General features: G+C 40.2%; 1 protein-coding gene across 1 annotated transcript; it reads right to left on the reverse strand.

Annotated features, from left to right (window-relative positions):
- Positions 1–657: 657 nt before the first annotated feature.
- Positions 658–14,761, reverse strand: opn8b (opsin 8, group member b). Its single transcript, XM_029425659.1, has 4 exons — positions 14,686–14,761; positions 5,418–5,711; positions 2,494–2,822; positions 658–1,219 (listed from the first exon to the last, which is right to left on the reverse strand). The coding sequence occupies exons 1-4, from the start codon at positions 14,753–14,755 to the stop codon at positions 884–886; spliced, it is 1,029 nt and encodes a 342-aa protein (XP_029281519.1). The 5' UTR covers positions 14,756–14,761; the 3' UTR covers positions 658–883.
- Positions 14,762–23,000: the final 8,239 nt, after the last annotated feature.

Below are 23,000 nucleotides of genomic sequence, written 5' to 3' on the forward strand. Positions count from 1 at the left end.
ACTGTACAATATGGAAATAAATGCAAAGCATTCGGTTGACATACTCCATCATTGCAATGAACATCAGTCTAATGTATGGCTATACATGACAATACTTGTCGGTAGAACACATTATATTTTTGGTTTTGGCCCATATTTGTTGGTAATAAAGAGAATATATAATAACAGCCTCATTCTCACAATAGTATAGCTGGTCACATTCCTTATCCTAAACAATATGCAGATTGCAGCTAAAAATAATAGGAGAAGCCAACATACATTGGACAGGGCAAACATGGAAAATATGTGTTATTTTTGTAAACATTTTTAGAGGCAGACTTATGAAACATGAGCAGCTGTCACTTATTTAAACATATAACACATACAGTTGATGGTAAATGTCATCCCTGAACTCTTATTCCGTTTTCTGGAATGTACTGATTTGGCGAGTTATTTATTTTTAACAAATAAGTATACTGAATCTATGACAGATTGAACCTTAAGTATTAAAGTAAAAAAGAAAATCCTTATTTCTTCTGTGATCAAATTAACATTTTTGTTATATTCTGCTGTACAACCTTTGGTATGTAATGTGTTAAAATGCATGATTTTCTTCAATATTGGCCTTCACTCTTATCTATAGCTTAGTTGGCTGAACTTTCACAGCATTTAACATTATATGCAATCATCCCCTCTGAATTATGATGGCTACACGCAAAAGAAGCCATTACTCTGCTTGTTATGTTATAACAGCACACACAAGTTATACTGGAAAAAATACAATACAAATACAAGTGCTTTCTAGTGATGACCTTTGTGACATAACACATTATGAGACCACTATTTTCTCCAGGGTTAAACAGCACAAAGTCATTCTTGTCTTTCAACACAAAACCATTGTCTTTCACTCCTCAATCTGCTGCACAGTAGTCTGTACTTCTACTTGGGACTTGATGTCAGTATTAACCATATACATGCTGTTGTCAGTGATGTTGTTGGCGTCATGGCCTGTTTTAGAGCCGAAGCACAACCAGCCCAGCTTCTTTACCTCCCTTTTGAAGCTCTGGCTGAAGACGTAGTAGATAATAGGATTGTATAGGGTAGAGCTCTTTGCAAACATGCACGGGAGGAGACTGACTTCGGGTGGGATGGAGCTGCTGTCACCCAAAATAGACCACAGGCATACTATGCTATAGGGCGTCCAGCAGACTATGAAGCCGAAGCTGATAAGCACAGCGATCTGCAAGTGAACAGAAGGATAGAGTCGGTGAAAATCCCACAAGATGTAAAAATAAAAAACTGTCTTGACCTACCAATATGTACCTAGCAATATATATATATATATATATATATATATATATATATATATATATATATATATATATATATAAATAACAATCTTATAATCCTCTTTGATGTCCTGATGGTTTGCATGTTGCTAAAGTGGATTTCCTCTGCTAGAGCTATATGTGGATGCAGACACAGTACATAGATCACGTACACAGATATTTCCTCCTGTGTTCTCACCCTGAAATCTGTGTTATCCATTTGTTTGTCTAATGTGGATGTGGAAGGGGATGCAAACGAGATTCAGATAGATGCCCTCTATACCTTACATCTGTTGCAATTCTCATGTAACAATGTTTACCTGTATTGTCCTTGTTAATTATACAATCCAAACAATAATTACATTTCACCAGTTATCCAACATTTGACAGACGTCTGCTAGTCTCGGAGGAACAATAACCAGTTTGTTTTTATATGCACTACCTGTACTGCAGTTGTAAGATTTTCTAAGCAGCTAGTCCTAGATCTTTGTATTTCATAAAACAAAACCTAGCTTTACTTAGCCAAGACTGGCTTTGAAAAGTTTTCCTCTATGATTTACAAGCAGCAGTAGGCTACTTCAAGATTGTAGAGTAGCTAAACATATCTCCACATATTGCTTTAGTTGTAACAATTGTGTTACGGATAAGAGTTTGTCAAAATTCACCAAGTAAGTAGAGAGGTTAGCTATACAGTTGGCTTAAAGTAATAGATACATGATGGAAATATGTAAAAGGGGAGTTTCAAAACAGTTAGCTAAATGTGTTGAATACCTGGTTGGAATAGCTAAAAGCAATGAATAAACAGTTGATATAGTTAGCTGAAGTATTTAATAAATTGTTGAAATAGTTATCTAAATGCAATGGATGAAGTAGTAGTAGTAGTAGATAGCTAAAAGTAATGGATAAATGATTATTAAGGGTGTAACGAATCTCCAAATCCATGGTTCGATTCCCGATCCTCTGCCTGGCCACGACCTACCTTTGGCCTGTTTCCTATTGGTTTGTCTGCTTGGCTTTGCCTTACCTGTGCACATTATCTGTCCTACCCTGTACCTGCCTAGCTCTGACATTAAACGTCATTACCAACTGTTCCTGGTTTCCTGTGTGCAGCATTTGGATCCAAACATGTTCCGTGACAGTATCTTAAATACAATGAGTCTCCAAACCTATAATAATAGTGACTCACCACTAACAGCCTTCGATGGAGCTTGACAATATTAGGGACTCGGTTGCTGTTGTGACTTGACTTTTTGTAGGTGAAAAAGAGCTTTATGGCTATGCCAAAGTAACAGCAGATGATGACGACACTAGGCAAGACGAGGTTGAATGAGAATAAAGAGATGACGAAAGTGAAGCCATCGTGTTTCATTTGTCCCCAGGCAAGAGAGCAGGACAGGCCGAAGGGCTCCGGGCCGTACCGTCCCCAGCCCATAATGGGGAAGAGAGCCCAGATCAGAGCGTACAGCCAGATCCAGATGCACAGCATCTTCACCTTCCTCCAGCCGATTTTCTCATCTGCAGAATGAAAAACAAGGGTTAGTTGTTTTTTTTGGGTCTTTTTGTTGTTTAACCACGCTGTACATTATCAAATCAAATTAATTTATATAGCCCAATATCACAAATGACACATTTGTATCAGTGGGCTTTACAGGGCTCTCCCAGGACGGACAGACATGCAATAGATGTTGTGTGTACAGGATAAACAACATCATATAAATACAAAATCCATATGACAGAAATGATGGTGTGGTCAAATGTTTAAAAAAATTAGACACCGAAACTCCCAGGGATGATGCCCTGGATGCTGAGTTAGTAACATACATTTACATAAATGCATACAGATGGTGATGAAGAGAAGGAGGAGAGCAAAGCTGTGTCTCCAGGCAGTCTAAGCCTATAGCAGCATAACTAGTGCCTGGTCCAAGGCAAGCCTGAGCCAGCCCTAACTATAAGCTTTATCAAAAAGGAAAGTCTTTAGCCTGCTCTTAAATGTCGAGAGGGTGTCACAGGAGGAGCTTGATGGCTGAATGCTCTGGCTCCCATTGTGCTTAGAGACTCTAGGAACCATAAGTAATCCTGTATTCTGGGAGCGCAATGGTCTATTTGGTTTATAAGGTACTATGAGATCTTTATGATATGCTGAAGCCTGACCATTAATTGCTTTGTAAATCAGGAGAAGGATTTTGAATTCTATTCTGTGTTTTACTGGGAGCCAGTGCAGAGCAGCTAATACAGGAGTAATATGATCCCGTTTCCTTGTTTGTCAATACACGTGCCGCAGCATTTTGGATTTCCTGAAGAGTCTTAAGAGTCTTAACTTTTTGGGACAACAATGAGTTGCCGTAATCCAGCCTTGAAGTAACAAATGCATGGACTAGTTTTTCTGCATCATTTTGAGACAGGACGTGTCTTATTTTTGTAATGTTACGTAGATGAAAGAAGGCAGTCCTTGATATTTGTTTTATGTGGGAGGTAAAAGACAAATCCTGATCAAAGATAACGCAGAGATTCCTTACGGTGGTGCTGGAGAACAAATTAATGCCATCCAGAGTTTCTATGTCATTAGAAAAAGTGTTTCGGAGGTGTTTGGGGCCAAATATGATAACTTCAGTTTTGTCTGTGTTTAACGAATTGATTGGTTTAATCTGGTATAATTGATAGATATAATTGGGTATCATCCGTATAACATTGAAAGTTTATAGAGTGGTTCCTTATAATATACATTACGGACTGGTTGTACTTTATTAAGGCACTTATATGGACCAGTTTACATATTATGCAAAATAGAGGCTATATTCCTGAATTTTGAAATACATGATTGCAAGGATCAAAGCCAGAGCCCACATAATAAAGAGGGGAGGGGGTGGGGGACACGTGCATAAACATGAGACTGACCTCACTCACTGTTCAGCTCTATAGAAATCTTTTTCCGATCAAAACATGTGGGATATTATTCTGGATTTTAGGAGCATTCTTTGGACATAGGGTTTTTACGGCAAGCTCTGTGAGTTGTACACAAACCAACTAGTCAACAGTTTGGAAGGCTGAGATAGAGATGCATGCTCGAAAAGAAAAATTCACATTTCTGATCGGAAGGAGAAACTCATTTACGAAGATGTTTTTTTTTTGGGATATGAGCAAATATCACAACTTCAAACTTTTCAAGAAGGTGATTAAAGGAATGAAAGAGGGACAGTCAACACTTTTTTTTAAACACTTGACTATTACATGTATACGGGAATATTGGTGCAATATTTATTTTAATTAGTCATGATAACAGCTTAGTAGTAATTTTGTCTTTTTTGGAATAAGGGAAATAAATTGAATACTTTTTGCGTGTAAATGGGGCTTATTTTTTCTAAAACAGTTCAGCCTGTTCTACCAATATCTTTAAGCCCACATGGACAATCTTTTTTATGAGAACAGATATACAGATATGTACATATGCATGTGAGTGTATTCAGTATATATTTGTGTTGTACATTTATTCAGACCACACACCTTTTTTGAGTTAAAAAAATAAATAAAAATCTGACTGGTCCTTGCTATTTTGCCTAGGTAAATGGTTTGGAAAATTACAAATGAAAGTTCATTTATTTTTATTGCATCTGAAGAGCTCTTCTAGTATGGCATCTACAGTATATGATGGCACTGTTCCACTTGGCTACACCCACCTGATACCACTTCTTAGGAGTCAAGGGCCCTAACCTTGCCACACTGTGAATTCATAAATCTCCTGCCTTCACTGTCAAACCAGTGTGATTTTCACAGGCATAGAGCAGCCACCATGCCTGTCATTAAGAAAAAGGTCAGCTGTCAGTACAGTGTGTTTTAATATATTTAAGTGTCAGGGCACAAAGTTAATGAGTCTGTTAAAAATGTTCAGTGTATTAAAGTGCAATACAGGGAAATAAAAATCCTAATATAGGCATACTCCTACTTAGAGACAATGTTAAAAAATAAAAGGTTTCATCACTACTGCTGGAGTCCTTCGTCACAGGAAGAGTCACCCCTTGAATAATGACGGCATTGTCTCATGGAGCATAAAAAGTAAGGTATACAGTGGTTGAGTAGTATTCCAATCAGTGTTTCCAGCCCTGAAGTACTCACTGGGTGACTGCAGATTGAGGGACACAATGAAGCGCACTATGGCCATGATAGTCAGGTTCATGATGCTAGCGATGCCAAAGAAGAACCCTGCCAGTCCGTAATATAAACAGGAAGCATCTCCCCCGATCCAGTGGTGGTTCCAGGCAGAGGCCACAGCCATGGGGTACATGGTAACAGCTGCTCCGAGGTCTGTCACTGCCAGATTCACGCTCAGCAGCTCCGGCGGTTTCATCCTTGATGATCTTTTGACTGCCATGATAAGGACCAGCAGGTTTCCCACGATGGAGAGAACAGCTGAGACACACAGGAGGAAGAGGGAGATAGAGAGGGGAGGAAAAGAAGGATACAAAGTAGTTTTAGTTAACAGTGATGTTCAATTCACAAAATGCCTGATTTGGGTGTACTCCTGTTTGCTTTGCTGTGAGTGTTATCAGATTCCTGTTCTGTGTTGGTTTCGCTGTCCGTATAGGCAAACCTCAAGAGACAACACAGGGCCCTAATTCCAGTTAGAAATCTGTTAAACTGTAACATGCTTTAATAGACTGGATTGGAGGGGGTTTCTATGTTTTTCCCAGCACAGTTATAACATCATTATTTCGCCCTCAAGAGACAGACTGCTGACATGCCAGGGGCAGGCATTTGACACATCCTGTTAAGGACATAAATGTATGAAAAGTTGCACTTGAACACACCTCAAAGACTACAGTCAAAGGCCAACTAGCACGTACGTTCTGCGCCTGCTGTGAAAGGAAATAACTCTCCATACCAGCTGGCGGTGGAAGTCTGTATAGATCGTGTGCATGTGACGTCATGCTTACGTCCCAACCCGTAAATCAGCCATATTGGATGATATACACAACCAAGACGGCGTCCCTTCGCGTGGGAGTTGCTGCAATGCTTCGTAATTTTCTTTGTATTTAAACGTCTAAGATTGAAAGAAAATGGCAATCGTGTGCGCAGTGTGTAATTGTGGTAATAACGCTACTCATGACCCAGAGAAACGGTTCTTTAGATTTCCTAAAATCATCAAAAACAACGATCCACAAAAGAGGGATGAATTGCTGTCTACCGAACGCCGTAAACTGTGGTTTAGCAACATAACTCGTAAGGATTTAACAGGAGAAAAAGCACAATTCACACGTATGTGTGGCGTCCACTTTATATCTGGTAAGAGCTCATGCTAAAGCTATGTTTTCAATGTTTACGTTAAACATTTGTGCTTATGATATACCCGAACACTGTAAGACCTTACTTCTCCATATCGCTGACTGGTAAATAAGGCACTTTCTTTACATGTGATGGCAGCCATTTGCTCTTTTCTTCTGTGCATGTTTTTGTTTGGCTTATTCTTGAGACTACTTCACTTGCAAAAAGCAAAGCACCAATGTGAGAACATGCTTCACTTAATCCAGCCATACAATCAGTGTGCGAGGATAACATCGCCGCTCTTCTCACTCACAAACCACGGCTTGAGCGGTGTATCTCGAGCTCTTTGAGAGTGATTTACACGGGCATGGACGAGCACCCTGTCATCTTTCAGTGGTTTGGTAAGAAGACTACCAACCCAGCCAGAAACAAAGAAATTAAAAGCATCTAAGCTCTTGTATGCCTTCATTTGTGCGTTGGTTGCCCACGACGTTTGTAGCACAAGGTAGTTCACACCGGGTATTCAATCGGTGGTAATGAATCTAAATCCTCAATATAATCCGACGGCTTTAGCGTGTATGGGTCACGGCCGCAAATTTGGACTTTTTCCTCTGAATCTTGCCTTTTCAGAGGACTCCAGAGAGTCAAAATACTTTGAAGAAGTCGGAGTTGTATTGCTAGTTGTTTATTCGCCATTGTTGATTTGTATATCATCCAACATGGCGTCGCACGCATACTCAGTTTTGTGTTTGCACACTATCTATTCGTTATTTAAAACTGATGGACATGACAAACACAGAATGACATTAACCAAACATAATAAACTAGTGTGTAAAAAGGGTAAAGATCGAATATCTTTGTAATGTATGTAAAGGTGAGTGAAAGTGCAAAACGAATGTTACGGGTCCCAAAGTTGGTACCACAGCAACAATAAATGATTCTGTAAAATACAGACAAGAGTGCAGCAGCAATGAAGACAAGGAGCATTCAGTTCGTCATCCAGATTGCTTCTATTCAAATCGACATATACACCTTCAAACTACATACATTACTATATCAACATTTTACACTAACGAGTACAGCTCTGTAACATCTTACTGTTGTGTTTTTCAGCACCGAACAATGTATCCATTCATTTTAGCTTTTTATACACATAGTAGACGAAGTTCAGCTATTGTGCAAAGTAATTAATCTTAAAACTTGGTGACTAGACCCAGGCAACAGAAACCCACAATACAGCCTGCCGGCGGCAACGTGCTAGCGGTGGCGGCGTATCAAAGAGTTTCTACAGTTCGCGCCGGCGGCAATATACCGACAGTGGCGGCGTATCAAAGAGTTTTTGAGTCTTAAAACGATATCAAAATATCTTAATAACACTCGTCCAAACAAAGCTCAGCTTAAAGAAGTTTACATTGATATTTTTCACCAACAAGTGACCTGTAAAATACAGATAAGAGTGAGGCAGCTATGAAGACACGGAGCATTCAGTTCGTCATCCAGATTGCTTCTGAGGAGGGGGCGGAGCTTCCCCCTCTAAGACAACCTGGAGGCAACTGCTCATGTCAACAGTTCCACCTTAGTGCTGCTTACATTCAACATCTCTTCATAATACATATGGAAAAGTAAAATGACGTGATTGTCACCTACATTAATATGAATAATATTAGATCTGGAAAATCCTTGAAATTGCCTGTTCAGTTTACTAAATCAAATAAACACAGTTTTGGGGTGGGCCACACGGACACCGGATGGAGGTTGCCTGGGAGCCAAGAGAAGACTACTCAGTTACACAGTAACTCAGTCATTTTATAGTGAATGAACGGGGTTGGCTAAAGACCCTCAACTCCGCCCACTAACAGCCTCTTTGCAAAAGAGAGGCAAAACGCTAAACCAACCAACTAAAAAATATACAGTCATACATTTAGTAGATGATTTAGCTTTAGAGGAAAGCATTTACTTATTATTTGAATATGATATGCTGAATTGCTTTCTTGCAGAGAGTTAGATGAGAAGATTGATATGTATGTATCTACAGCCAAAACCACCTGTTAGCACCTCTAAAGCTCACTTAACAACATGTTGTATCTATTTGTTTAAATGACAAGTTGTTGTTTTTTTTTTTTAGGGGAGGGGGGCGGTTATGTGTTTGACTATTTCTTGGCCAGGTGCTGTAACTTCCTGGAGTCAGGCAACAAGCAGAAATTCCAGAAATCCCCCCTTATGACAACTTCTTGTTGTTACACTTTGTACCGATTTAAATAAGTTATATTGTGTTAATTAGTGAGCTTTAGAGGTGCTGGTATACATTTTTTCATTTCGATAGAGCCAGGTTAATTGTTTCCCATTTCCAGTCTTGATGCTATGCTAACTGCCTCCTTGACTATAGCTTCATGTAGAGATCTGAACTGAAGCTGGAACTTCTGTAAATAAGTAAGAAACCTCAGTCAAAATCACACCGACATTTGTAATACGCAGATGAAAAACAAACAAACTGCTGTTTATTCAATATTTCTGTTTTTAGCGACCGGGGCTAACATGTCTCTTATAAGAGCAGGACATAGAGGCCAGAGGGTGTAGAAGTTTTAAAACAGCAAGGATTAATAAAACATTGGAAAAATAGCTTTAGGATGAATTTTAAGGCATATGGACGAAATCAAGTCATCATGATGTAAGTATCTGTGCCATCGAACAAGATCATTTCCCAAAATGTCAAACGATTCTGTTCAGTTGGTTACACTGAAAATGTTTTCTCTTATTAATGGATGGAAGAAAACCAGAATAAGATGATGGCACTCGAAGCAGGGCTAAGCTTCAGCTGAAAACATTTCATGTCTAAGGCAGTTCTTTTAGTTGTTTGGAAAAGGTCATTTTCAAGTGGTTAACACTGATGAACAATTTCTGAACATCTTTAACTCTGCAGCGGCATCTTGTTCCCGACTCTTGCACTCTTTCTGACACGATCTTGTTAACTTTTCTTGGCAAAATTGTACGAGGGGATTCTACTTCTGCAGGTAGAGACTCACTCTGAGATCTTGTAGGCAAACTGCCATTTTAATTAAACAGGCTTTAAATGTCATTAGCAACACATCTGTGTCGCTTATTTGTAAAGTTTATGATTAAATGTGAAAGTAAATGCACTTTTCTGTACTTCCAACACTGATACAGACTCTCTCCGTTGCCCTCACTATGTTCCTTCACCAAACTCTAAACCGTGCCGGCTGTGGGACTTCTTAAGCACAAAGCCCAGAGACCAAACAACTTCCAGCTCGCTGATAATCACTTTCGTGCAGCCAAGCCAATTGCTCTAACCACTTACTGCATAAAACAAAACAAAATAAATGGTGACACCTCACTGCTTAGATTTATAAGGCAGATGGGTCTTAGACAGGTCAATGAGGAATACAAGGATGCAGACCATTTTAAAAAGTCCATGTTATATGCAACGATGGAGATGAATAATGTTATGAAATTCAGAATCCGTGACTCTCACTTAAAAGTAATGCAGCATTTGGTTTCTTAAGCATCAACCCTGATTTAAGTCGAGGAAATCTAATTTCTTACCACTTGCTTTAAGGTTAGCAGAAAATCTTAACAAACATTAACCATGTTTGACAGCAGCGCAGAATTGATTTTATGAATATAATCCAAACCCAAGCATAATCGTGAGGTGTTTAAAGTAGGCGCATATCGTTGTTTGCATGTGTATGGGTGAATGATAATGTGAGAGTCAGGAGAAGGATGAAGAAAGCATCCTACACCAACAGAGCTCAATAGGTCTAATGCTACATAATTTCCTGAAAAGGGATTACGTGAGAGGAGGGGGAAGGTGAAAGAAGTACAAAGAAAAAAGATTACACCTGGGAACCTCCCGTCAGCCAAAAGCAACCAACATCCTTTTCTAAAATTAAAATCAATATATACAAATAAATAAACGTTTTGAAGCAATTATCAAATGAATAAAACAAATAAATGTCTTGATCTCGTTGGAAACACTCTTCAGAGGGATTGACCTCCACAGTTTAACATTGTAGTTTCTGAACAGTCAAGTCGTATATAATGACCACTTGCGAGAATCTTCTTGAGATGCTTGTGCATGTTCATGTAACGACAAAGGAGATATGATGCATGTGATGCACTATTCCAATGAATTGCTGAAAGATCCCTATAGATGACCTTTAACTCATTTAGTGTCCTGGCCCAGAATAGGCCGCATGGACACAGTAGTAGTACCAGTGGGCTTAATGAAATGAATTTATTTAAGTATTTAGTCATTATTCATGTTTTATTGAATTTATAGTAGCTGGCTGCCTTGTCTTACCATGAATCCAATTTCCACCCTGAGGCCACCCCTGTCTCCTACAAAATCACGTTCCTATGCAACTCAATTGCATGTTCAATTACAACTCAAGGGAAATGCATTTTATCCCGGATTAGTTTCCTTTTTAAACACGTTAATGTTGTAAATTAAAAGGAAACAAATTTTTTTGTAAAATATCATGGTTTGGCTTTAAATATTGGAACAACGGACCAACTCTTCACTCTCGCAAGGATCCTGGAGGGGGCCTGGGAGTACGCCCATCCGGTCCACATGTGTTTTGTGGATCTGGAGAAGGCATATGACCAGGTCCCCCGGGTGGTACTGTGGGAGGTGCTGCGGGAGTATGGGGTGAGGGGGTCACTTCTGAGGGCCATCCAATCTCTGTACGCCCAAAGCGAGAGTTGTGTCCGGATACTCTGCAGTAAGTCGGACTCGTTTCCAGTGAATGTTGGCCTCCGCCAGGGCTGCGCTTTATCACCAATCCTGTTCGTGATTTTAATGGACAGGATATCGAGGCGTAGTCGTGGAGGAGAGGGGTTGCAGTTCGGTGGCCTCAGGATCTCATCGCTGCTCTTTGCAGATGATGTGGTCCTTATGGCATCATCGGTCTGTGACCTTCAGCAGTCACTGGATCGGTTCGCAGCCGAGTGTGAAGCGGTTGGGATGCCTACTCCGGGTAGGGAATGAGCACTTACCCCAAGTGAAGGAATTCAAGTACCTCGGGGTATTGTTCGCGAGTGAGGGGATGATGGAGCGAGAGATTGGCCGGAGAATCGGAGAATGGGAGCAGCGGGGGCGGTACTGCAGTCGCTTTACCGCACCGTTGTGACGAACAGAGAGCTGAGCCAGAAAGCAAAGCTCGCAATCTACCGGTCGATCTTCGTTCCTACCCTCACCTATGGTCATGAAGGCTGGGTCATGACCGAAAGAACGAGATCACGTGTACAAAACCAAAATGGGTTTTCTCAGACGGGTGGCTGGCGTCTCCCTTAGAGATAGGGTGAGAAGTTTAGCCATCCGTGAGAGACTCAGAGTAGAGCCGCTGCTCCTTTGCGTTGAAAGGAGCCAGTTGAGGTGGTTCGGGCATCTAGTAAGGATGCCACCTGGGCGCCTCCCTAGGGAGGTGTTCCGGGCACGTCCAGCTGGGAAGAGACCCCGGGGAAGACCCAGGACTCGGTGGAGAGATTATATCTCCTCACTGGCCTGGGAACGTCTCGGGATCCCCCAGTCGGAGCTGGCGGATGTGGCCCGAAGAAGAGAAGATTGGGGTTCCTTACTTGAGCTGCTGCCCCCGCGACCTGACCCCGGATAAGCGGTAGATGATGGATGGATGGATGGATGGATGGTTTTCAATTTTTGTTTGTTACATTATTTAAGTTACGAACATAAATTAAAATAAATTAAGTTTCACATGAGACACGAACTGCTGTCTCCTGGGTTTAAGTCCTGTGTTTGTTTGACCGATCCATCCACTCTGACTTCCCCCTACATGGACTTTCTCAGACTATTACCAGAATGCAGTTTCCAGGATGGGCAGGCTTTGACTTTAAATACTGTGTAAAATATTTTACCTAAGAGACTGTATGAAAATAATATATTTTATTTCGGCCTTGAGCAAAATAGTTAATAGTTATATAAATATTAACTTCTAAAAGATACTTTTCACCTTCACCACAGTTCATAAAGGTGCACCTTGCCATATGCAGAGGACTGCATTTCTTTCTCTGCATTTTGGTTACATTGATTTCCATTTAGATATTAACGTTTAAATTGTGGTACATTTAACAAATTGTACTAATTTAACACTTTTATATTATTGACATGTTGTGGGGCTGGTCTTGTAGTTTTTCTTTTAAGTCAAGAGAAGGGTTCAAATAAAACATAATTACCCTGACGAGGGCCATAATTTAATGTAAGTGTTACACATTCATCCTGTGTGGGTAGCAGAGAAAAGATATGTCATTAATGTACCGGAGACTGCACCATACTGTTTATATTTCAATCAAATCAAGACCCACCTTTTCTGAACTCCTTTTAATGTGTAAGTAATGTTGTGTGTTGTATATTTTTATGTGTTGTTTTATATAATCATTTGAACTTGTGTCTTTGAGTATTATGAAACGCTTTCTATAAATAAAATGTATAATTTCCTTCGTCCTGCCACACCAGGGTGCTTGAACACGCTCAAGAGTTCATTACAATAAGGGGAAAGAAATTACACAACATGTCCTCTCCTAATTATCCATTACCACTGAACAAATTCTATATGTATTATGGATGATATTATCAAAAGTCCTTTACTTATTTATCACTGAAAATAAACCCTTTTCAATGTACAGCAACCTTATGATAAGCCAATCATTTTCAAACAATTTCTTTTAATAAAAGAACGAGGTAGTCATACCAGAAAGATGATCATTTGCAAATCCCCAACAAAGTGTGAAATACCCAATGTGACGTATGCCTCAGTAATCAATTACAAAGAATCAGCCACATACTCCTTCTGGTGGATAACATAGAAATGAGCAGGGGTGAACTGTAGATGTGAATGTCAACGCTCAACCAGGAGGTGTACACCAGCTCCTTCTGTGCAGTACAGGAAACGCATCCTTTCAAAATATGGAGGCTTTTTATCAAATGATGGATTAGATGGCAATGCACCATTCTTCAGGGTCAGCTCTATTTGCTTTTTGGCCAATTGTCACACAGTCTGTTTGTCCAAATTATTATCCATCTTTCAATACACTCAGTAAATGTTTCTATCTGCCTCTGGTTGTACAGTTGATTTACTGTCTTGTCACAACGACAGCTCGGCTGCAGGTGTCTGTCATCCTAGCTGGGTACTACGAATTAAGGCTGGCTTTACTGTCAGATATATAAAATAAAAATGAATGTAAGATAGAACCCTAGCCTACAGTATTGCAGTTCACATATCTCACATCATGCTGTAACACCCTACTGTGAATGTGCTTCCACTGGACTAATTGCTCAACAATGTGTCATCTTTATAGTCCACATGAGGACCCTTAATGTACCTTTCAATTCCCCTAATGAACTCATCCAGCACTATATATAGATACTGCATGATGACATAATGTCAAATACATGTTCTATATCCTCTAGGGTTAAAGGCTGCCCTCTAACACAGGGAATCATTAGTTTTTGTCACTTTGGAGGACACTGCATGACTTATTGTTATTATAAGGAGGTATACTCTAACCTTAATCATCACCACCACATGCCTAACCCATAATCTTAATTGAAGATTAAGTTTTAAAATCGAATGGTTAACATTGTGTGCTGAAACCTGTTGTGCGTTTCTGTCCCCACAACGTCATCAATACAAGGGAACACACACACGCACGCACGCACGCGCGCACACACACACACACACACACACACACACAACTCACTCACTCACTCACTCACTCACACACACACTAACCTACTCGCAGCTTCACCTAAGAATAAGATGCTGAATGAGAGAATGAATTTGCCACTTTACCTTTTTTTACCCTACATCTCTAAGTGTCGTCTGGAAGTTTTAGATGAGGGAGAAAACCGGGTCTTTTCTCCATAAAAGAGAATCCATCAGGCAGGTAGTATAATGTGCGTAAAATGGATTATGGAAAAGTAAAATGTGCCACTTTACGATTCTGTTTTGAAGTCCTGGAGAAGACATTAATCCAGTACAACTGTATTTTTCACTCGCACTTAACTGAGCCAAGCAGGGATGCAAAGCCCCGGAGCGCTAAATAATCATATTAAATAATTAATTAAAGCTTAAGCACAGCTTTTAATTACCTATAACCAGCAGATAACAACCCGTGAAGATGTCCAGCGCTGGTGATAACGTGGATGTGTAGATATCCATCGGGACTGTGATCAGTAACAGAGAAAAAGTCAAACGGAGAAGAAGTGATCCGTCTTCATGGGATGGAGAAAATTCTAAATGTGCCGCTGTTGATGCCTTCCAGCGTCAGATCCATCTGTCCTTAAGTAGGTAGCAGAGACGTAAGAGCACAGCGGAGTGCGCTGGTGTCCTCTGCTCCAGTTGAAGTTTGTAGCATGTATAAGGTGCGTCGCCAGGAACATAAGGGGAGGGCTACCATTCAGCGTCTCCATGCACTGCTGCTGCCTGTGTGACAGCATGTAGGACTTATTTACAGGAGCCTTGAGAGGCAAGAGAGAAAAATAATAATAAACACAGGAGAGAAAACAACAACAAATCACAGATCAACAACAGATCACCAGAATATATTTAAGAACATCTGTGAAACAGTTGGGCAAAGTATTGCCAAGTGAAAAAAACAGTTTTATGATCATTTTCTGAGTGAAAGCAGGTGAATACGTTCATTCTGTCAGGCTCATCATCTAAGTGTACTTTTAGACCCTTTCCTTTGTTTTCCATGATATACGATATAAGAGTATTGCTGATTGATTGAGTAACTTCGTTTAAATGAATCATTCTTTCTATTGATACATACATTACTTTATTATTTTATAACACACATTATATGTACCTTGTGTTTAGAGTGCATGGAGAAGTTAAAACTCACCTGTAAGAAAACATGACAATGCTTGTAGTCCTTTATAAAAACATGGGGTCGTGGTGCATTTCCGCCTCTTGTGGCCGAAATGAGTATTGCAACAACAAACCCTAAAAAATAATTTCATCTCCCAAAACTTTTGGAAGAAGAAAAATAAAAAAATAACTTAGAAAAATTATCCTGGCAAAATGTTTCCACCTGTTTTAGAGATGGAAATAAAGGAATTTATAAAGATTAAACATGGTTAAACTTTTTTCTCACCTGTTCTTAAGTCATAAACACAACAATTTACATCAGGCTCAGAAAATGGATCACCAGATTTTATTTTCTCACTTGCCTCTCAGGGGTACTTATTTGCGTACTTATTAGCTTACTCAATTAAGGGGAAATAAAGGAGGCTCTAAATTACTTGTCAGTTTTAAATGATCATTTATTCATCTATACCTTCTATTTAAAACATAAAATATGTATTAAAAAAGAACATCAAAGGCAGTTATTCATCCCTACATTCATTAATTCAGTGTTTTGATTATGCTGCTACTATCTCATAGTATAGTCCCAGGATGGTATGGATAATCGTGTTATATATTATTTGAATGCTGTATTATCTTCAAAGGGCCAGAGGGCAGCTGCTAGAGCGTGGCTCCAGCACACCTTGTGGTTGAGACATGGTTATTGCCATCTTTAAGCGCAGATTTTGATACACTCAAGTTCTATTTTGGCTTTTATTTTGTAAGTGTCATTTTTTGTCTGTTTGTGGGAATGTATAGATACCATAGCCACTGAAGACACACGGCAAGTCATGTTCTCAGTATTATTTCTGGGAATTTTTATTTGTATTTCTTTTGAGAGCACTTTCATAGGCTAATTCCTGTTATACAGTATATATTCTAATGTGACTACTTTTAGACTAAAATAAATAAATAAATAAACCATACTTACAGAATTTCCCAACAAGATGTTGCCCGGAAGGCAATAAACAATTTTCTTTATCAAGCCTTGACGACCTACGTCACAATAGTGCGCTCCACTCAGGTGTATCCAGGTTACTGCACTAAGATGGGCTTTAGCAGCTGACGACTGAAATTGCTTCTCTCTTTTGCCCATAGCAGCAGCTCTCATATCACTGTATATTGAATCGTATAGTACAGAGGTACTGCAGGGGGGTCAAACAATGTTTGGTTGATTAGACAATTAATTTTTTTCAACCAATCTTTTCCCTACAAATTTAAATGTCTTTAGATATACATTAACATGATCCAACATGTTGTAGCAAACGGATAAATGGAGGCAGAAGACGCTATCTTTCATCAGCAATGCACACATTCAGTATTAATTGAATAGCTTAGTATTGAATGCACAATACGAGGGTAGCTATGTTTAAACATGGCACTAGGTCCAGATCAATATAAAACACAATTGTATACAATAAATATATAGTAGGGGGTCCCTGCTCCATCTCTCCATCAGTTTGGGGGTCCTTGGCCTGAAAAACGTTGAAGACCTCTGGTATAGTATGTATGAATCTACACTAATTGCATCTACGAGGAATTCTTTGCATCAACATGAGCCACATTATGACACATTATTTTAATGATGGTTTTATCACATTGGAAATCTACAGCCTTTTGACTGACACGATCAATAAAGGTGAAGTAACATAAAAAAAAGCATGCTTCTGTGACAAATGTCAAAAAACCAAAAGGCCTTATCTTCAAGATCGAGAGATTGATTGTTTTTTTTCCTTTGGGCTGTTTTGTCTTTGGAGTCTCCGCATCATTTTTCGGGACCTACAAATCAAAAATCCATTGTGGAGACTCCAGACAGCCTGTCAGGAATGATGTTCGTGATTAACAGCCAGGTGCAGGATGGAGTGGACAAGTAATGTCAATATTTCTAAAATCCTCGCTAAGATGTTAAATAGGATTTGTTATCAGCATTTAATTGTGCAATACAAGATCTTGCATGGAAGGCAATAAACTATTTTCTTCATCTAGCCTTGACAACAGCTGTCAGAAAAGGCACCTCCACTCAGGTGTATCCAGGTTACCGCAGGGTCACTGCACTAACAAGGGCTTCGTCAGCTGAGGGCTGAAATTACCCTCTTTTCCCCATAGCAGCGCCTTCCATCCGATTTATAAGTGTCACTGTAAATTAAAATCCAAATTAATTACATCTAGGGGGACTTCAATTAGCGTTGCACCAACATGCGCCATGATTATAACACTAATTCATTTCATAATGGTGGTTATCTCATATTGGAAATCCACAGCCTTTTGACTGACACGATCAATCAAAGTGCAATCAAACATTCTCTGACAAATGTCAAAAAACGAAAAGACCTTATCTTTGAGGTTGAGAGATTGATTGAGTTTTTCTCTTTGAGCTGTCTTTTCTCTTTGGAGTCTCTGCATGACTGACTTGCAATCGGGCCGGGAAATGGAAAGCTTCCAAATTATGGTGCCATTTAAATGCCATGGAAGAGTTTTTAAAGAGTTTAACAACACTGTAAAAGAAGAAAGATCAAAACACTTCTCACATCTTATTGCTGCAAATCCTCACAACCCCAAGTTGCTATTTAGGATCGTTGATTCTTATCCACTGACGTCCCGATTCAAAATAAATCTATTCTATTGAGAGGTGTGAGACATATCAGGCTTTTTCAGTTTTTCAAGTTTCAGTCCGGTTTTCAAATTCATCATAGTACAGAAACTGCACTTCAATTCCAAAAGTTTTAAATAACATAAAGAGGAATTCAGATGCTGGCTGTTGTAATGTTCTGGTGTTGCTCGACCTCTCCGCTGCGTTTGATACAGTTGATCATGGCACATTATTTGATCGACCAGACAACTGGGTAGGCGTGACTGGGACTGGAATTGACACCGTGATAATAGCAGGCTGTCAAAGTTTTAAAAGCTTTTCTGTGGCGAGAGTATGAAGTCATTTTCAAAAGATTAGAAAGTGTTAGTTATGGAGGTGTCAGGTGTTGATTGGAGTGTTGTTTGTCTGAAAAAAAAAAAGATGTCTAGCCAGAGGGGAAGGTGTCAAAATGATGTTAATACATTAATTTAACTTTGATGGATGTGGACCGAACATTATTCTGACAACATTGTGAATTTACTGGCTGGAGGTGTCATCTAAATACATCAATCCCTTCAGATTAAGGTCAAAACCCAGCACAGAATTGTCATGACTCTGGATTTGGGTACCTGTTTTATTTTGTAGAGTTCACCTCTCTTGTGTCATGTCTTGTGTTTACTTCCTGTCTTTGTGTGGTTTGTCTGCCCTGATTGTTTCCACTTGTTCCTACTCACCTCTTGTATAAATTGTCCTGTCTCCCCTTGTCTTGTGCCAATTCGTCTTGTTATATCCTTGTGAGATCATGTGCAACTACCAGTGTTCCATGAAGTGTGTTTTTCAGAGAAATTTGTATATCCTCCTTGTGAGTGTTTTGAGTTGTTATTTTGTTGTTTTTTGGAAGTAAAGTTTTGGTTTATTCTACACTTTACCCTTGTGTCTGGAGTCGTGCAATTGAGTCTTCCTTCCTTGTGTCCGAGTCGTAACAGAACGAACTGGCCAGAATGGACTCAGCCGACTCCAAAAAGCTTCAGGACGCTCTGTCACTCCGGGGCGTGATCCAGCAGCATGAGAATCAGCTGGTATCAGTCAGTCGAGGAATCCAGGACTTAGCAGACCGTCAAACAGAGTTCCAAGCCTCTGTTTTCTCTGAAGTACACCTCCTGACAACACAGATGCAACAGCTCCTCACTCGCCTGCAGACTGCTCCTCCAGTGACGTCACCCGCTGCAGGTTCCTCTTCTCCTGTCTTGGTTCCTGCTGCCCTGCGTTCCCCCGGCCCCTCGAGACCCCAGTTCCTGCATTTCCCTCAACCCTCGAGACCCCAGTTCCCGTGTTCCCCTTGACTCCCGAGACCCCCGTGCTCCCCCTCACTCTCGAAACCCCTGTGTTCCCCTTGATGCTCGAGACCCCCATGCTCCCCCTCACTCTCGAGATCCCCGTGTTGTTCCCCCCGACTGTCGAGACCCCAGTGACTCCGGCCCGGCCTCCAGAGTGGCACCGCCGGTCTTCAACCCGACTTCCTGAGCGGCTCCTCCGGCCCCCAGCCCGGCCTGTCCGCCGGCCTCCCGAGTGGCTTCGCCAGCTTCCAGCCCGGTCTTTCCACGGGCCTACTGAGCCATGTTGGCCCCTGGATATACTGTGTCATTTTAAAGTAAAACTTTTAGCAGCAGATTTTGTTTTTAGTTTTCCCCTCTCCTTTTCTCCGCCCTGTTTCTGACTGTAGGTGTGTTCGCACATGTGTGTGTGTCGGCAGTGAAGCCCCTGCCTTCGCGAAACTGAGCAGAGGAAAAACTGCGCAAAGCAAGCAACTTGTCTTTTTCTGAATTGTAGGCTTCATCAAAAAAGGCACCGCAGTGCACCTCGCCTACATTATGGGTATATTCATGTTTTTGTGCTAATTTTGTTTGATAACTGTATGTCTATGAAGCACGTATATAATCATAAAAGGCTGATTGTGAGAGTTCCCTGCTCACGATCAGGACTATGACAGAACGGAGACGAGCGATGAAGTTTTGACAACAGTTTATTTATAATTTACGTTCAGCCTTTTCAGGCACTCCACACACAATGTCCTCTCCGGATCGGTACGGCCCAACTCTGCTCAGCTTCCGAGATCTGAAGAGATCGGGTGTGTTCAGTGTGGTGTGGCCGTCAGCTCCACGTTGACGGGACCCAGCCTATTGCAAGAGACCAGAACCAGGCCATCACCATGCTTTTATTATGTGATTGATTACCTGATTCCGTTCAGCTGTCTGGCCTCCAACTGGGACACTCCCATCTCTCCCAGCAACCAGCGCCCGAACCACCCCCCACTGCCAAAGTGATATAACCCTCACCTACAATATGATTATGATCGAAAAGCTCCATTGTCAGAATCCACCCATGGTTGTTTTTAATAGTGTTTGTGTTTTCTCTTGTCATGGCTTTAACACTTTACAACTCCAGAGCCCTTTCCCCCCCTCTCGCCCCCCAGACAATGAGAACAATGAAAGAAGCTCCTCTATGCAGAGACTAATTAACATTCTGATGATCCTAGTGTTGTATTGAAAATGATAAATCTGAAGAAACCAGCGAGGTTTTAATTTTAAATACAGCAGACAACAGCTGTGATGTGAGTTGCTTATTCCTTAAGTTCTATTCTTTATTTTTTTTCAAGCCATATTATATATATCTCTTCACATCCCTGCACACACATGTGATTTGTTCATTTAACAGAAACAACCTTCCTTTTTTGCTCTGAGCTCCATCTCTTCATATGAATGTCCTTTTTAACCAACACCAACGGCAGTAAGAGAATAAGAGCAGCGAGGGCATCAGGTGAGGCTGTGAAACTGAAAACAATAATTATTGAAGGTGTTGACGATCTGACAGTGCTGCTAACTTTCCTTTGAAAGGAGCTACTAATGAGAAAAATTCAGTTATTTGTCGTAGTAACAAGCGTAATCATTTGTTCTGTATTTAAAGGTACCCTTTGATAACTTACATTTAGTGCTATCTAGCCATTCAGAGAGTTTTGATTTGTCTTGATTTTACTCGTCTGATATCTGAGATATTTGTCTGAGATTTATGCAGCCAACACAATACAATGGAGGTTATTGGAATCTGCTTTGTGGTGCTCAAAGAATTCAAATGTTAGCCTGATAGCGAGAATGAATTGACATTTCATTTTATTAACTCAGCATGACATCATGTTCATGTTGGCCAATTTCTTGTTGGGATGGGGGTTCTCTTGTTTGGTTTAGTTTTGAGGTAGCGGTTGCTAGGAGCAGTTATCTAAACAAAACCAGAGGAAAAAGCTGTCACCTGGCACATCACCAGACCTATTGAATCTCTGAACAAATATGAGGGTGTTGATTCAGAGAAGTCCGAAGCCAGGCTATAACCAGTCAGGTTTTTGTGTTTAGTGCAGAGAGATGTGAGTGAATTCTGTGACAATGCGAATGTAGCATTGGTTTTTCCTGGAGGACTAAATCAGATTTATTGTCACAACAGTTTATTTGGATTACAGAATTTATTATTCCAAACAATTTCAAACTTTCAAATAAAGAGTGGGTCTCAAATAATTGCAAATAATTGCCGTTTTATTGCCCTGTGGTATTTCTGCTCACAGTTTTACCGAGAACCGCTCATCCAAGCAGCTTCACACACTGCTGTTCCTTGGGCCCTGTGCAATACATGCGCCAATGGTGAAGTCAATCGAATGAAAGGGGTGTTGAGAAATGATGAAAGAAAACCCAGCTATTCCAGTCCAACCAATTATGAACAATAATGATCTAAGTTACGGGACACAAGCTCTGGAACACTGAATATGTGAATATATTGCCTTTTTCTTTAATACGATTTATGTATAGATACACACACACACACACACACACACACACATTTTTATGTTAAACAGATATGTGTTCAGGCCGTTGGTTTCACAGCATTACGGCGTTGTACATTTTTCATTTGATCCTAAATTGTGCAATATAAGACTATTTAGTTTGCACTGTGTAGAACCACGATCCGAACCATTCTTTAGCTATCTTTTTATTCTTTATTTTATTTTCCTTTATCATACGCACCAATGCTGCAATCTGTCCTTTTTCTCAACATCCAATTAACATAATCCGATAGACAAGCCAGTCCCTTGTGTCCAAATTCGTGTGGAAGAATCTTTTAATGTATAAGGCAGACTCCATCTGTGCTGCATTTTTTATGTGCACCAATAGCAGCATGATATAAATACAGGGCAATTATATATTTATGAAAGTTACAGGAGTTCAGGTTTTCTACTATTGTATGGCATAATTGTAACAGATAGACTGAAAGGCTAGTTGTAGCTTTATGAAAAGCTTTATGTCCAGAAGTCACCGATACTGTATGTGTTTGGTAAACACCATAATTGGGAGCATACTTCCATTTTCTGAGGCAGCCAGTTGACTTTGCATTCTGGAGAAACGAGGCACCACGTACACTATGCCATGGGGATTAGGAAACTTTCACATAGTTGATGGAAGACCAAGGGAAGGTAACATTCACAAACAATATTTCAGATCCTTTTTTTCTGTCTCTCATGCTAACTTGCTTATTTGTTCCCCCTGTTGTGTTTGAATTTGAATTCAAATACTGGTCAAGAGCAAGTTTTGTTTGAGGCTTCATGATATAGTGTTTTAATTAGTGAGCCTTAAAGGTGCTACAAGGTGGATTTTGATAGTTTGGATCGGACAAGCTTGATGTTTGCCTCTGTTTCAGATGCGTAGTGGATTTTCAATGAGGCGCGATTACATACAAGTCAATGCAAAGAAACAAAACAAACTAGTCTGCCCGAGTTCAAATGTTTAAACTTGGCACCCAAAACTGTGCGACCAAAGGTCAGTAATGTACAGCGACAGAACGAAAAGGTTGAGGGCTTGGAGAAAAATGAGCATTGTACTGCATGGTAAGTTCTGAAAATATGTATTTGTTGCTTGATTCCAGCTATCATTTGTACTGTAAGACAAACTA

The sequence above is a fragment of the Cottoperca gobio genome, chromosome 24 (assembly GCF_900634415.1).
Source record: "Cottoperca gobio chromosome 24, fCotGob3.1, whole genome shotgun sequence".
In the NCBI taxonomy this organism is placed as follows: Eukaryota; Metazoa; Chordata; class Actinopteri; order Perciformes; family Bovichtidae; genus Cottoperca; species Cottoperca gobio.

What these genes read in the sequence shown, in the direction of transcription:
- opn8b (XM_029425659.1), bottom strand. Translation starts at nt 14,755, where the DNA reads ATGGATATCTACACATCCACGTTATCACCAGCGCTGGACATCTTCACG. An exon ending in CCTCAATCTGCAGTCACCCA is followed by an intron (nt 2,823 to 5,417) that starts GTGAGTACTTCA and finishes TTCATTCTGCAG; the next exon opens with ATGAGAAAATCGGCTGGAGG. An exon ending in TCCATCGAAGGCTGTTAGTG is followed by an intron (nt 1,220 to 2,493) that starts GTGAGTCACTAT and finishes GTTCACTTGCAG; the next exon opens with ATCGCTGTGCTTATCAGCTT.